The 16,028-nt window shown below is 38.1% G+C and overlaps 1 protein-coding gene across 1 annotated transcript in view; it reads right to left on the reverse strand.

Annotated features, from left to right (window-relative positions):
• The window catches only part of astn1 (astrotactin 1), a 277,794-nt gene that overhangs the window by 180,253 nt on the left and 81,513 nt on the right, over positions 1-16,028 (reverse strand). The window contains exons 9-11 of the mRNA XM_068339866.1: positions 8,832-8,916; positions 6,248-6,322; positions 2,004-2,141 (exon numbers count right to left, since the gene is read on the reverse strand). Of these exons, the coding sequence (XP_068195967.1) occupies positions 2,004-2,141; positions 6,248-6,322; positions 8,832-8,916 (298 nt within the window). The remainder of the gene's footprint in view (positions 1-2,003; positions 2,142-6,247; positions 6,323-8,831; positions 8,917-16,028) is intronic.

A 16,028-nucleotide genomic window follows, 5' to 3' on the forward strand; every position in this document is an offset into this window, starting at 1 on the left:
TTTGTTTCCCATCAGACAAATGTCAAATATAAATGTCAAATGTCAATATATATATATATATATATATATATATATATATATATATATATATATATATATATATATATATATATATATATATATATATATATATATATATATATATATATATATATATATATGGACTGGAAAGAACACAGTATCAATACCTGAAAGAACTGATAGAACAAAATGTATTGCCATCCGTACAGTTGTGAGATACTGTATGTCTGCTGGTACGTTAGAAGGTTCATCACTTTGGTACAAACTGAAAATAATAATTTATGAACTGCCGTGCACTTTTGTACGTGTAATTATGGTTCCCACACTTAGCAGTCTAAAAGTAACAACAAAGGATGAGTATTAAATATCACAACAGTACAATCTTTTTTTCATTTATAACAAAGAGCTTCATAGCGCTTCATCCACCTTGATGGATGTTTCATTAATTAGAGGCTAATAATTTAATTTAAGCTTTCAATTTCGGTCTGATATATCAGTTGCAACCTGACCAAACCTGGCACAGTTTTATTTTGAGGTGTCATTGAGCTCGTATCTCCTGATCTCAAACAATTGACGGCCTTATTGAAAAAATACCTGCATAATGTTGTGTTGTGACACTTTTGTTATATGTAAAAGAGAACTCTTCTTACCATCTGTGTATACATGAATTAATTGAATTAAATAATTAATTTGGTAAGCATGACGTAAATCAGTTACCAGTGGAGAGTCACATAATACTGGACTTATATTTATTATTCTTTTTACTTCTAGATTTTGCATGTACTGCGTTGTCATCAATCAGTTTTTTTTAAAAAACAACAATATCTATAACCATATTAAACAATATTCTAATTCAGGGGGGGTCAAGGTCTCGTTCAGATTCCTGAGACTGCTCTGAAATACTAAAAATTTGAAGATTGAAGGACCAACTATGGAACTTCTCAGCAAGAAGTATTCCGTGACGGAAACACCTGCTTGCGACAGGAGTATTTAAAATACATGCAGTATTTAATAATATACAATAACATGTTCAAACCATCAGAGATTCTGCAAATGTTTCTGTAACAAATATGTTGATGTATTATAGTAATACATGTTATAGCAATCATGCCTGTAAGAGAGTGAGGGCCCAAAATGTGACACTGTCTTTGACATACGGAAAGTCTCTTTAAAAAAACTACCAGTTAGTTAGATTTGTTTTTAACAAACTATTCATCTTTATTTTGATAATTCAACTGATCGATTGGACCTTGGAACAATTTTTCTATAGACCTTCATATCTCAATCCTCCCAGGGATCCAATTAGCCATAGAGAGGAGAGGAAGTTACTCTGTACATGCTACTAAAAAAATCACTGGGATATTCATTTGAGTGAGCCTATTCTTACCTGATATCATTTTCACAGGGAAAATAACTTTTTGACAAATTGGTGGTGACATCAGACACAAACGTGTTAACTTGACACAAATTTTTCAGCATAAATTTAAGAAAAAGATTTCCATCGCTGATTATATTAACCGACCACTTCTACTTAATCAATCATTTAGAAACAGACTTCGTGTGACAAAAATAAAAATTGTCAAACCAGTTGCAATCATTTAATTCTGTATACAGCTCAACATACTCCTGACCACTAAGAATAGCTGGTTCAACAACAATGTGCAAGAGTCTGGCCTTCCCAAGGTTATTAGCAGACATAATATGCAATGTCAGCTTGGGCAGGCCAGAAAACAGAGTTACCAGAATCATGCCATCATTATGATGTGTGAATCATATGCTGGAATCATACTTTTTGTATCAGAAAATCTACAGTGTCATTAGTAATCTACAGTGCCTTGCTGTGAGCAAGGTGTGGTTTAATGCCTCAAATGGTTCTCTTTGCTACAAGATACAAACACATGGATTGCAAACAAAAAATAATTTTTTTTTCATAAACCATTTAAAAATGAACTGAATTTTAAAAAAAAGTGTCCTTGTCTTACCGGACATCCACTGCATCTTCCATAACTGTCATATCTGTTTTGCACTTGGCTGAGGGATTGATGGCAAGCTCAGCAGGTGGGATGACAAAGCTTTTACTCAGTGGCAACCACATTCCTTCTCCTAAGGTGTATGTGAATCTGCAGAGGATCAGAAAGGTGACTAAGAGAAGAATGGTTACAAAGCACAGACACAAAGTCAAGTCCAAGTCCAGATAAGAAAAAAAAAAAGATAGAAAACAGAAATCAGGAATGTAAAATTTATCAAAAATGTGTAAGGCTGTGTCAGCTAAGGGAGGTTGAGGAAATTTACTTTAGTTCAATTTTAGGCTCATACCAGGCTTTACATGGTAACTTTCCTATTCTCGGCCTTATCTGTCCAAAATACAAGTCATTTTTTTACGTTAGGAGTTTACGAGCAATTTCAAGGTGGATTAGAAACTAGTTCAATGACCATAAGATCCTTATTCATACAGAAAAACAGGGTTCTACTCCTCTTTTTTGTCCTGTCTGCATCTGTTTCTTGCTCCTTCTCTGCATATACACTCTCTCTGTTTTCTGTGACAGGTTGTGATGCTATATTGTGATGACTGCTCCAGCCATTTAATCATTGTCTTTATCTCCTCAATCTATCTTCAGTGACTTTAATCTGATTTATCACATTTTTGGTTTTTGTTATTCACTCATTTTTTAATAGCATATATTGCACTTCCTTAGCCCTTTCCATTTGTACCTGTTAGGGTATGCATTCAGACCTTGAACAGTTTGCATAAATTATAATCCTTTCAGGTTCACCACATGGACCGATTTACCTAGATGTTACTCTTCCTGCACATTATGGGCATTGCCCTCTTTGATTAAGTCCCTGAAATACATCTTCAGTGATTCTTCCTTGTGCTGGTAGCTGAGTCTTAACTCCTTAACAACTTATTACAGGTTGAGATGCCAGCTGCATTGGGATTGAAAGAGAATGTGGATGGAGGAAATGATCAAGAACGCGGTCTGTGACAGGTGATGACAGTGACCAAATTGGTTTGTGATGCTAGCAGAAACTGAATTTCTGAGCTGCACGAGATTTCAGCATGAGCAGTATCTAAATTAAATCAAATCTATGACCCCTCACTTGGCTGTCAGATAAAGATGCACATTTTTCATCTCAAAAATAAACTGGAATAACAAGCATGTGTAGGAAGGAATAAGAAGATGACCATTAGGCATTTGTCACTGATATTTTTCAGGATGTAATTCTTCTAAAGCTCCCAAAATAATTATTACAGGCTATGGTGATCCACTACAATGCTGAACAACCAGAGTCTTTGTTTGTCTTTGATTCTTTTTGCCATTCAGCATTTGGTGGTAGCTCATACTAGCTGTTGCTCACTCTCTGCTAGCTTCACTCCCTGTAGTGGCACTGTCTGGACACTTATACAGCTTATGTAGCCCATACATCTCTCTGATAAACCAATAAGAGTATCTGTGTAACCAATGCAATGGCCTTCACTTCTTTTGCCAGCACATATCTAAAAATTTGTAAAAATCACCACTAAATAGTGTCACTTTTGCTGTCTTCTTTACCCCACATCTTTGCAGGCATACATTCGTTATTTATTATTTTATCTCTACATTACATGTAGGGAATGAAACTCAAAGTCAAATGTTTTATAATGATTGAGATGAGGAGAATAAAATCACAGCTTATACTCTTTAGGTTTCTGCAAACTGAATTTGGCATATCATTTCATGCCTGGGGTTGATCTATATTTCTTGTGAATCATGCAGTGGTGTTGGTGGTGGTGGTGGTGGGGTATGGCCTTAAATTTCGATAGAATGAGAGAAGCACGTCCTCTCCAACACCAGCAGTCAATTTTTATGTGCAGCGAATCATTATCTGCAAGTCGAATTTGCTGCTGAAGGCTGAAATTAAAAAATTGTGACCTGATGAGAAGCCACTGAATTATTAATACACCAGTGTCCTTCATGTTCTTTAGATTGTCCAACAGACCAACATTGTTTGGTCAAAGCTTGTCAAATTTCCAGACATAAACAAGCAGATCTTTAGGCATATAAAGTGGTGCTTTGTCCATTAATTTAAAACTTCATCAAGGTCTCATTGTGTTGTAATGCAAATGTCCAATCAAAATGTCAATTTTACAAAGATGGATGTATTACTGCAGCAGTGATTCAGAATAATAGCATTCCTTCGGTTAGACGTTATTTATTTTACCTTTCAGCAAAGATAGCTCTTTTGCATAACTCTTTTCCTGAGCAGAAGGACACTGTGTGCTAATGGACACAGTGCATACCAAATGAGAAAACCTGACAAAGAAGGGCCAATAAGACTTTCCCTTGAGATGAAACAGGGCTATAAATCTGTAAACAACAGATGTCTGGAATATGGGCTTTAAAACAAATCTTTATTTGTGAGTCAATGATTATCATCAATCTTTAAACACTTTGCAGATGAAATGTAATACTTGTGACTCAAAGTTAAGAAGGGTTTTCTGATTAGCATCAAATGCATTATTAGTGCTGATAAATTATGCATGAGGACTTGTAGCAGAAATGAGGGGAATTTGTTGATTAAATGGTTAACAACCATGTTAATGCAGACTCCACACATTTCTTCTTTCCCTATTGTTTAATTTGCACTTTAAAAACTGCTGACTTAGCATAAGGAAAGGGCACTAGATGGGTGAGCTCTGGGGCAGCATGCGTTACATCACTTTTACAGAGCGATGACACCATTGTTTGAACAAAATACGTTGTTATAGCCTCTCACCCCCAAATTGCTGCCTTTGTTTTAAAGTCAAGTTGTTGAATGAATGTGCTGTGGTTGTTCCACTTATTGTGAAACAGGGTGTTCTACATAGGTATTGTCAGGTGTAACGTCTAAGAAAATTTGAATATGTTTTCAGAAAACTGTTGTCTCTCCTCTCATAAGTCATTTCACCATCTCTTATGGGACATTTGCAGCAGGAGTACTGGGATTCCCTGTGATGCAGTATGACGCATATGGTGACCACAGGACAAATTAGCAGCCATTTAACGAGCACTGCTTTATAACAGACAACAGGGGACTATTGTTGCTACATGGCTTATTTGCTTCACCTCAAGAGGAGATAGTGGAAAACGTTAAGAGTTCCTGTGAGAAAACCATCGCTGAGTGGAAAACATGTTTGCAGTCCTCACATGAACATTTGGGAGGTTAATGCTGACTTCCAGCATTTATCTTCTTCGATGATTTTGAATGCATCCTGTAAATTACATTTTAATCTCCATACAATACTGACAGCCTTTTTTTTTTTTTTCTTAATGCTAGTATTCACTCAGGTAAACTCTCCAAGAACTTGCTGATCCTTAAGGTATTTTTTTCAATGTTCTAAGCAAAGTTTAAAGCCAGAGACTGACACATTTATATTAAAAGAAAAGGATTGGTAGGAGCAGTCTGAGAATAAAGATATTTTACACTGCAATCCCAGACAGGTGAACAGAGAGAATTGACTTGCAGAAATTCAGCAAAAGACAGCAATCTACAACAGTACTTCAATGGGATATCATTATGATTTGACGTGGGCTAACTAAGGATTTTTCTGCTTCTGCATTACACAGCGTCCATTTAACAAGGAGCAGCAGGGGCACTACATTAAAATCATGGTAATGTTTTTATTTACTGATCAAGAAGTAAATATAATTATTTTAAATATTAAAAACATGTCCCAAGACATGTTCAAAATATTTTAACCTATGACTAATAACCCAATGTGTGTTCAGACAGAATGAATGAGATGGGGTGGCACAAAGTTACAGACTTGGTGTATAAGTCAAAACACTAGAGAAACATATTGCAGTCTGGCCCTACTGTTTTTATTTTAAGAAAAAAGAAATCAATGTACTGTAGAGACACATCACCCTCACACAAATGTCATTATTCAAATATTAATCGCTTGTTTCTTGATATCAAAAGATACTGATTATGTGACCTGAGTAAAAACTGGGAGGTATGCTTGTATAAATGGAACATTTCTCACTTCATTACATAACTACTTTACAACTGTCAGGCATACAGAAGTCATACTGTAGCAAGGGATCAGGGACTTCCCTTAAAGGAGAGAGAAAATGAAAGCTTGGGTAAGAGAATTGAAACCATAGAATTATAAATTTTCTTGCCCAGCATGCATAGTACTGCCAGACAGAAAATGCAGTTGGAAGAAATTATAGTTGGATAAGTTTTGTGAAGTTCCACTTACCTGAAAATGCGATCAGAGGGCTGTTCTCCCATCACAAGATCAAAACCACGCTGGAAGATGGTGTAAGGCCAGGGACTGATGTGAAAAAGAGAAGAGATCAGGAGAAAGAAAAAAAGTAGAAGACACAATGAAACTAAAATCAAAGTAATGGGTCAAAAAATGTCAGTCTACCCAACTGTATGCTCTAAACCTGTACAAATCACAAGACATGCGTCAAAGTCTGATTTCAGGGCAGTCCTCTCTCAGAGTCCCTCAAATTACTGGCTGCACTACCTTTTGGGTTGTGTGCAGACATGCTGTTTGAAAAATGTGCTCTTCAGTAGGTGGCATGTAATGTGACTTTGCATCTTATCTATTTACCAGAGGAGGAGATGGGAGTGGTTGACAGGATGACTTGAAATTGGAGGCCCAGAGAGGGGGAGAGAGAGAAAGAGAATAATGGGGAGAGTGGACAATGACAAGGGGAGAAATAGAGCAAGGAAAACTTTGAGGAGAGGATACAGGTGGATACAAGGAGCAGATATGAGTGAGGGAGAATGATGGAGTCTAATGGAGAAAGGCAGCTCAAGGAGTTGAATGAGTGCAAATTGAAAGCATAAAGAGGAGAAGTGGTAGGAGCACTTGCCACACTGTTGTAAAAACAATCAGGGTTCTAAGCTAATGGCTGTGATCTTAAATATTTACCCATGGATTCCAACTCTGTCACAAAGCAACAAAAGGAAACCACCAGAGGTATAGATACAGAGGTTCAAATTTGGGTGGGTTTAGGAGAAAATTAAGATGTCTCAATGTAAATAAAAACATAGACCCCAAAAGGTAAGTGAACATGCACTGAGGCTAACCTGGGATTAAAAACAAAGTTCAGATGCATGATGCACATTTGTGGTATAAACAAGATTTGGTTCTCCTCCCAAAATTTTATTTTCCCACAACCCTGATTGCACAATAGATTACTTAACTTTGTTTTACTTTACCTACTTGTCAATTATATTTTTAAATAAATAATATTTTGAAATTGCTTTATATAATTTAATTAATGACTTCTTCATAATTTATCTTTAAATTATCAAGAAAATATGAATGAGCATGATGCACAATTTAAAGTCAGGAGCACCAGGAAAATGAAACTAACTCTTGACTGAATTGTGTAACTGACTACGAATTTTCCACTTGCTCAAGCTTCTGTATGTCACATGCTATCTTTAACAACAAGGTAATGCTAAAATCGTTAAAAATAAATGTCCTCAGTGCAATGATGTCTGAAATTTAAGCAATAACATCACATCTACATTTCCAGTCCACAGAGTACTGAAGATGAGCTCTGATTGGCCTGTTACATGAAGGCAAATCGGGTGTTGGTTCAGTGTATGAAAGTTCCTCAGTTCTTTTTTTGTTCGGCTCTATCTCATTTGATTTGAGTCTAACAAAATAGGCTGAGTTGAACGTAATTAAGCTTGGAAACGACTTTCTTGGGCAGGTTAAAAGACACCGTCCAGCACGAAAAGGTATCAGGTTTCACTATTGTATTTTTGACAAAGTGAACTATTTGAGGAGCATGATGAAGCACAAATGACTTCTAACCAATTTCTTTTGCACCAAAATTAATGATAATCTTAATGATAACCTTTAGGTTTTCACAGCTCTTATTTGTAGGAGTGTGACTAGAGGTGTTTTGGTTTAGACAAAATGTAACAATGTAGACACACGATAGAGTCATGTCATGGGGAGCAGAGCAACTCTCATCCTACAAAGAAAAGCCACTTCTCTGAAAGAGAGATGTCAATGTGTTCCTGATGATGTCACAGTAAAATCAGTATTGCCCTCTTGTTTTGGGCTCAAATATGACATACAGTATTGGAGAAGAGAAGCATGCATTACATAGCAAACAAAATGTGGGAGAACTCAAACTCTACAGCAGTGCATTATTAAATATCTGGATTAACACTTTAACTATTCACACATAAAAAAAAAAGCACAGCCATGCTGCATGGTCAGCCAGGCAGAAAATAGGTAACTAAGCCTTGGTAATTACTTTCAAGGCTTAACACCATTAAGTCCATTTTTATTTTGTTAAATTAAATTGTACAGTCATTCAAAAAAAGTGTTGATTGCTGCTCAAAGAGATAATAAGTATTTAATTTCAAATGTTAAAAAAATAAATAGGATGACATAATTGAAGCAATCTATAAAGAGGTTGGTTTTTTAATTGGGATTTAACATTTTCAATAGATAGGTGGGATGTGACAGTAAAGGTACATTGTCGTATTACATGGGAGCATGCTGAAAAGTTGTGTTTTGTGATATAAAAAAACAATTATTTTATGAAATTTAAAAAAATTTACATTTGCTATCATTCCCATCAGACTTTGACATTCTTTTCTAATGTTAAATGGTAAAACAAAAAAGTAAGTAGACTATCCATTACCTAATTAGGAATTGAAACATCAATGTTTATTGGAGTAACTTTCCAAAGAAAATAATGGGTTTGATGTGCAGCAAGACTTTATTGTTGTAAAATTTTCCAACATTTCTTTTGCCTGGTAATGAGCAATCATTATCCACCGTGAGTGTTATAATAACTTACCCCTGATTGGGTCCCCACTCACTACGGATGCAGAGGTGCTTGTGAACTGGGTCCTTCATGTATCCATCAAGGCAAAGGCATTCCCCTGTAAACAAAAAGGCAGTAATTTAATCATGTGTTTATTATAGTCAAGTCCCTTTGTATTCCCTTTACTCCTCTCTTTTCATTTTAGTCAATGACATCCCAATGATCACCCTCTTCAGGCAGTTAGAGATCTCTTAATCATCCTTTTCTAATGAGTAGTCAGTTTTTTTCAGCTTGCTGAGACATATTTTTGCCTAAATTTGTCAGCAAAATCCAAAGTTTTGCAAGACAAGCACTTTTCATCTACTCTTTTGAGTATAATGCAGCTGATCTAAAAATGGTAGCTAATGGCCAATGGCAACTAAAGAAAGTAAGGATGCTCTGCACTGTGTATAATGGCAGAGGATGGGTTTCTGGCATATCTGATAAGGGCAGAAATTGTGAATAACTGGGTCAGTACCACACATCTGTCAGCAGCCTGAGTATATGACTGCATATTTTTATTTTAGGTGTTTGAGGGATTGAGAATTGATGAATTACAGTGTTTTGTGTTTGGTTTTGACCAAACAGCACAATTTGCCAGAATTCAATTTCAGTTTACAATATGAGATTATTCAGGTTGAATGTATTATAATAATAATCTTTCTCTCTTTCTTTCTCTTTTCATATACATATTGTAATATACATGTATAGTATATACAGTATGATCTGTAGTGAGAGCAGGGAACAGGTGGAGGAGAAGCTAGAGAGGTGGAGGTTTGTCCTGGACGGGAGAGGAATGAAGGTTAGCTGCAGTAAGACAGAGTACATGTGTGTGAATGAGAAGGACCCAAGTGGAAGAGTGAGGTTACAGGGAGAAGAGATCAAGAAGGTGGAGGATTATAGGGTCAACAGTCCAGAGCAATGGAGAATGTGGAAAAGAGGTGAAGAAGCGTGTACAGGCAGCATGGAACGGGTGGAGAAAAGTGTCAGGTGTGATGTGTGATAGAAGGAAAGGAAAGGTGTAAAAAAAACTGTGGTGAGACCAGCGATGTGGTTTGGTCTAGAGACAGTGTCACTGAGGAAAAGACAGCAGACAGAGCTGGAAGTAGAAGAGATGAAGATGTTGAGGTTCTCTTTGGGAGTGACCAGGAAGGATAGGATCAGAGGGACAGCATATGTTAGAGGTTTGGGGGAAAAAGTCAGAGAGGCTAGACTGGGATGGTTTGGACATGTCCAGAGGAGAGATAGTGAATATATTGGTAGAAGGATGCTGAGTTTTGAACTGCCAGGCAGGAGGCCTAGAGGGAGACCAAAGAGGAGGTTTATGGATGTAATGAGGGAGGACATGAAGGTAGTTGGTGTGAGAGAAGAGGATGCAGAAGATAGGGTTAGATGGAGGCAATTGATTCGCTGTGAAAACTCCTGAATGGAAAAGCTGAAAGGAAAAGAAGATACAGTCTGTGTGTGTGTGTGTGTGTGTGTGTGTGTGTGTGTGTGTGTGTGTGTGTGTGTGTGTGTGTGTGTGTGTGTGTGTGTGTGTGTGTGTGGGTACCCACACACACACACACACACACACACACACACACACACACACACACACACACAATCCTCAGAAATGGGGAGAACACACAAACTGCATAGAACTGAATCACACATGGAACCCTCTTGCTGTGAGGCATCGACCCTACCCACGATGCTGCCTTCCTGTCTGCCAGTTCACATGTAAACAGTTCACATGTTTCTGGTGATGAGCGTCACAAATGAGTCTACCAGCTGCAGTTATTTTAAAGCTAAACATATAGAAATCTGTAAGCAATTGCAAAACATTATTGCACCTTTGAACAAAATGTTTCACTTAACACAAGCAAAATCTATGTAACAAATTTATGGCCCATCTAATTTGATGATAGTTTAACTGGTTTCTTGTTTGTTATTAGTTTTAGATCGCTGTATGGTAGAATAGAAGTAGTAATAATTAACTTTAAATTATTACCTCAGCTGTTTAGGTGTAATTGACTTATTGTCTGTTAGTGCTGTTCAGTTATCTGACTGTTTCAGTTGGATAAATATCATCCCCATCCTAAATGGAACGAGATCAGTGATTAATATAATGATTATGCACTTAACTGTGTCATCCTTTTTTGCAGCATTCTTTTTTATTTTTTGCAGTTTGCCTGCCTCAAAGGCAACTTTTTGGGGTAATTGTCAACAGCAACTTTACTCCCCATATATTTGAGGTTGTGTGATTGACTTGTGTTTATGAGCTTGAGGATAGTGACCTTAAATAACCTCAAACAATATCCAATGCCTTGCATTATAAATGGCAACATTGGAGTGGTGGTTAGATGTGGATTCAGTGAATGATTTGCTTTGGCGTACTGATGAGTAAAAGCTTTGAGCAAAGAAACAGTGAAGCATCAGCTTCGTGTTTTGTTTTCAGCTCCCAAATGAAAAGCTGACCTTGACTTTGTTCAGTGTGATTGATGTTGTTTCACCTTTCGTTTAGTGGCTTTCTCAGGAGTAACATGTACAACATGCTCTGTTCATGCTCAACAGAAGGCAATTGAAGGTCACATGCTTTGAGTTTTTTTTGGCACTGTTAATGGAAAAGGGCAACTTCTTGGCCATGGGCTACAGAAAGTCATTTTCACTGATTTCATCCATACAGTATATGTGTATATTTGAATTTACATTTATGTTGAAACAAATGTCCTCTTTGAATCAGATATACATTTTGGTCAAAATTTGACTTATGGCAATTTTCTTTAACCACTTACTACCAAACTAAGTTTAAGAAATAAATGATTTGATCTGTTATATTTTATTTGTAAACTCTGGTAAATGTTTAATTGTGAATAACCTTTGTTTCATCTTCTGAATACATTTAGCAAATTCTGGAGTTTGGGCGGGTGAAATCATACTGAAGGCGAGCTCTATAAATTGTGTTAGGTCACTTCATTGAGCTTAAACATTTCTTATACTAGCAAGGTGTTGCCTTTCGGAATTATTCACTATAAACGCACTGCACTGATTTCTGTTTCTCTGCTGGAAAATCTTGATTTATTTTGCATGAGCATAAACAGTTGCAATGGAACCATGCTTTTTGCATGGTCTGTTGTCACTGCTTCACAAGTTGGAAAGGCCAGAATTTCTTTACTTATTGATGATGAAGTACTTTTCAAAAACAGAATGTTCCAAAATCTGTATAATTTGGACATTGCTCTCCTACTTTTGAAGTTGAATGTGGTCCATGGTAGGATTAATAGCTGCACATAACCCAAATTTAAAGTGTATGTTTATTTTCCAAAAATGTTTAATATGTTGTTATTCATGTCATGTTAATCCCAGCTTTGTCCACCCGTCTCTAAGTTACAGGGAAACTAAAGTTAATTTTGTGAAAAAATAAAGTTTTAATAAATATTGTGTGTGTAATGTACATGCTAATACATCTATAAGAACAGAAACCCACATGACTGCTCCCAAGATATAATAATAGAAAGAAAGGGAATGTTATGAATAGATGTCTGTGCTGTAATGCATTATAGAGGCTATACCATTTAATGAGCAGCTAAGGCTGTGTAACCCGTAATTAATACAAAATCTGCAGCTCTCACCCAAATCTAACACTCACTCCCCGAACATCTGAAGATACTGGAGCATGTAAAAAGCGTTGCTTGGTACTCTGAACTTGACTTTATTGAAATAATCCGTGACTATGAAGGTATAGATCAGAGTTACAGTTGGAAAGTAATGGGCATGGTCTGCCATTATTTTTGAGGTGGAAGAAGGCAGGTTTTGTGATAGATTTAATATGACATTGGAAAGACAGGAGAAAGTCCAGAAAACTGCCTATGTTGTAGACCTCACAAATGTAGAGACATAGAGACAGACAATGAATTACCATCACTGTCTAGAATCAGATTTCAAACCTCCCAAATAAATGCTTTGGGGGTCAAAGCAATGAGTCATTTTGGTGCTGTTGGGGTAAAGTAGGTTGGATGACAACCAGATGTTGATGTCATGCAGACAGTTGTCCAGGCTGAGTGGATGCTTTGGCGCTGAGGAAGAGCTGCATGTCACTGGAATTAAAGTGGAAACAGATTGTGTTTGCAGATGATCTGACCAAGGGGGACAATGTAGATGTTGAAGGGAAGAAGACTGAATTCAGAACCTTGATGCACACATTGATTAAACAAGGCTGGAGGGGATCTTGAGCTGCTTCTTGGAGAGGTATGATTGAAAGCAGGAGAAAGCTCTTCCGGTGGTAGTGAGATAAACAGAACATATGGGAGATGGTATCAAAGACTACAGAGAGGTCAAGGGGGTTAAGCAGGGTGATATGGCCTGAATCAGTTGCAGTGAGAAAATCATTGATCACTTTAATGAGGGTTGTCTCTGTGATGTGATGTATTCTACATACACATTGAAGGGGTTCATAGAGCTCATGGTTGGACATATGGGGTGGTGCAGCAACTACTCTTTCCAAGCATAGTGAGATTTTGTCTCTTTTCTGTTTGTGTGCGTGTGTGTGTGTGTGTGTGTGTGTGCGTGTGTGTGTGTTATACTGTGTGTATATATATATATATATATACACAGTATATATATATATATATATATATATTCATGTTATGAATTGTTATGATGTGTGAAGGCTTTCAATTAAAGCTGGTTTTAGTGTGTGAAACAATGTGCTTCATGTTTAAAGCCAAACATTCTACACTAGACAAAGCATCCAGGGGAGGAGGGGGGATTAGGAAGGAAGAAAAAGAAAAAAAGGTTGGGATGAAATCAATGTAAGATAAAATAAGACCCTACCATCTGGCTAGCCTTCAATAGAGAGGGATGAATGAGGAGACACAAAATTATACCACTTTTCAAGAGCCTAATCAAAGAGGCACCATAGTGCCACCTCTTCCCTCTTCAGTGTAACTGGATGGTTGCTGGACCAAAACTGTTTTCTGTGCTCTTTCCCTTGTGCTTCAACAAAATGTATAGAGGACAAGTTGTGATTTCCTCCCAGACCACATGACTCTCATAAGACAGCAGCTGGCTTGATGCCACTGTTACCAGCCAGTGTGTGTGTGTGTATGCTACTGGCCCTTGCAAGTGTAACAGAAGAAAATGTGAAAAGAATTTCCCCAGTGATTAATATAACAAAATTATTTGTGTATATATATATATATATATATATATATATATATATATATATATATATATATATATATATATATATATATATATATATATATATATATATATATATATATATATATATATATATATATATATATATATATATATATATATATATATATATATATATATATATATATATATATATATATATAGCAGCTGGATAGTACAGTGGTTAAGTCAACTGACTTGAATGCAGGAGGTTGTGGGTTCGAATCCCGGTCGGGACAAACACTATCCAGTCAATGTGAAATGCAGAAAGGGGCGTGGTCTGGAATGCAGGAGGGCGTGGGCGTGGCTTCGAACCCCAGACATGGCGGGCACTATCCAGTGAGGGTCCTTAGGCAAGACCCTTAATGCTATACGAGCCTACCTCAAACATGAGTGAACACAATAATGACAGAGTCATACCGGCTCGGACGTCGCCCGGGTTAACAAGGTCCGCGTCAGATGCTAGGGAACCAGGGCAATCTGATGAGAAATGGGCTACTGGAACAAGACACACATGGACAAGGGCGGAGAATACGGAGTTGTTGGAATGCTACTACACAAGTAATCCCAGAGAGAGGGGATATATGGGGCGGATGTGGAACCAATGGATGCTTCGAAACCCACAATCAAGGCTAACAAAGAAACAGCTGTTAGCCCAGTGTTCCAACATCCGTAACCGAAAACTGCTGTCACAACTAGAGATCGATGAAATACAACAACAATGCTACGGCAAGGGGGAGCCAGGACGCCAGGTCAGCGGGGGGATATCACCCCCCCACAATCCGTGATTGGGTACCAAGCCCCAAGAGACATAGACAGCCTCAATACAAGAGCTGCTGACCTGCGAAGGAAGATCGTGACCCAAATGGAAACCTGGAGCCTCCGACAAATACCGAAGCTAAGTTGTCAAGTACCTTCAGAAGATCTGCTAGAAGATGTGAATGCTGCAATAAGAACCATCCCCACAGGGAACATAACTGAGACCAACAAGCTGATCCACAGTACAGCAACAGTAATCCTCGAGATGCTGGGATACAAGATCAACACAGGGCATAACAAACAATACCCTCCATGGAAGAGACGGTTAGAGGCCAAGATAAAGGCGACACGGAGAGAAGTCAGCCAGCTAGCCGAGCTACAGAAGGGGAACATGGTGAATAAAGGGGCACCCAGGAAATACAGCAAGCTCTCCATACCTGAAGCACTCGAAACTGCCAAACAGAGACTAACAGCTCTGGCTACCCGACTGAAGCGATACACCAAGGAGATTGAGGCCAGGAGAATAAACAAGACCTTCTCCACTCAACCAGCAAAGGTGTACTCTCAGTGGCAGGGAAATAGCATCCGGCCAGACCCACCAAGAGCTGAGGTGGAGAAATACTGGAAGGGCATATGGGAAAGAGTAGCATCACACAACACCGATGCCCAGTGGCTAGTGGACCTAAGGACTGACCACAGCTGCCTCCCAGAACAAGAACCAGTAACCATCTCAATGGCAGACATCCAAGAAAGAGTGTCAAAGATGAAGAGTTGGTCAGCACCGGGCCCCGATATGATCCATACATACTGGCTAAAGAAGCTGACAGCACTCCACGAGCGTCTAGCAGCACAGATGAACCAGCTGCTGGGATGGGACGCACCCAGAATGGTTGACTGAAGGCAGGACAGTCCTGATCATGAAAGACCCACAGAAGGGATCTACCCCATCCAATTACCGGCCAATAACCTGTCTCAGTACAACATGGAAGCTCCTGTCAGGCATCATGGCAGCTAAGATGAGTAGGCACATGGATCAATATATGAGCGGGACACAGAAAGGAGTTGGTAGTAACACCAGGGGAGCCAAGCACCAGCTACTGGTGGACAGAGCAGTACACAGAGACTGTAAGAATAGACAGACCAACTTGTGCACCGCCTGGATTGACTACCAGAAAGCCTACGACTCAATGCCACACACGTGGATACTGGAATGTCTGGAACTGTATAAGATCAACAGGACACTAAGAG

Source organism: Antennarius striatus, chromosome 18 (assembly GCF_040054535.1).
Source record: "Antennarius striatus isolate MH-2024 chromosome 18, ASM4005453v1, whole genome shotgun sequence".
NCBI lineage: Eukaryota > Metazoa > Chordata > Actinopteri > Lophiiformes > Antennariidae > Antennarius > Antennarius striatus.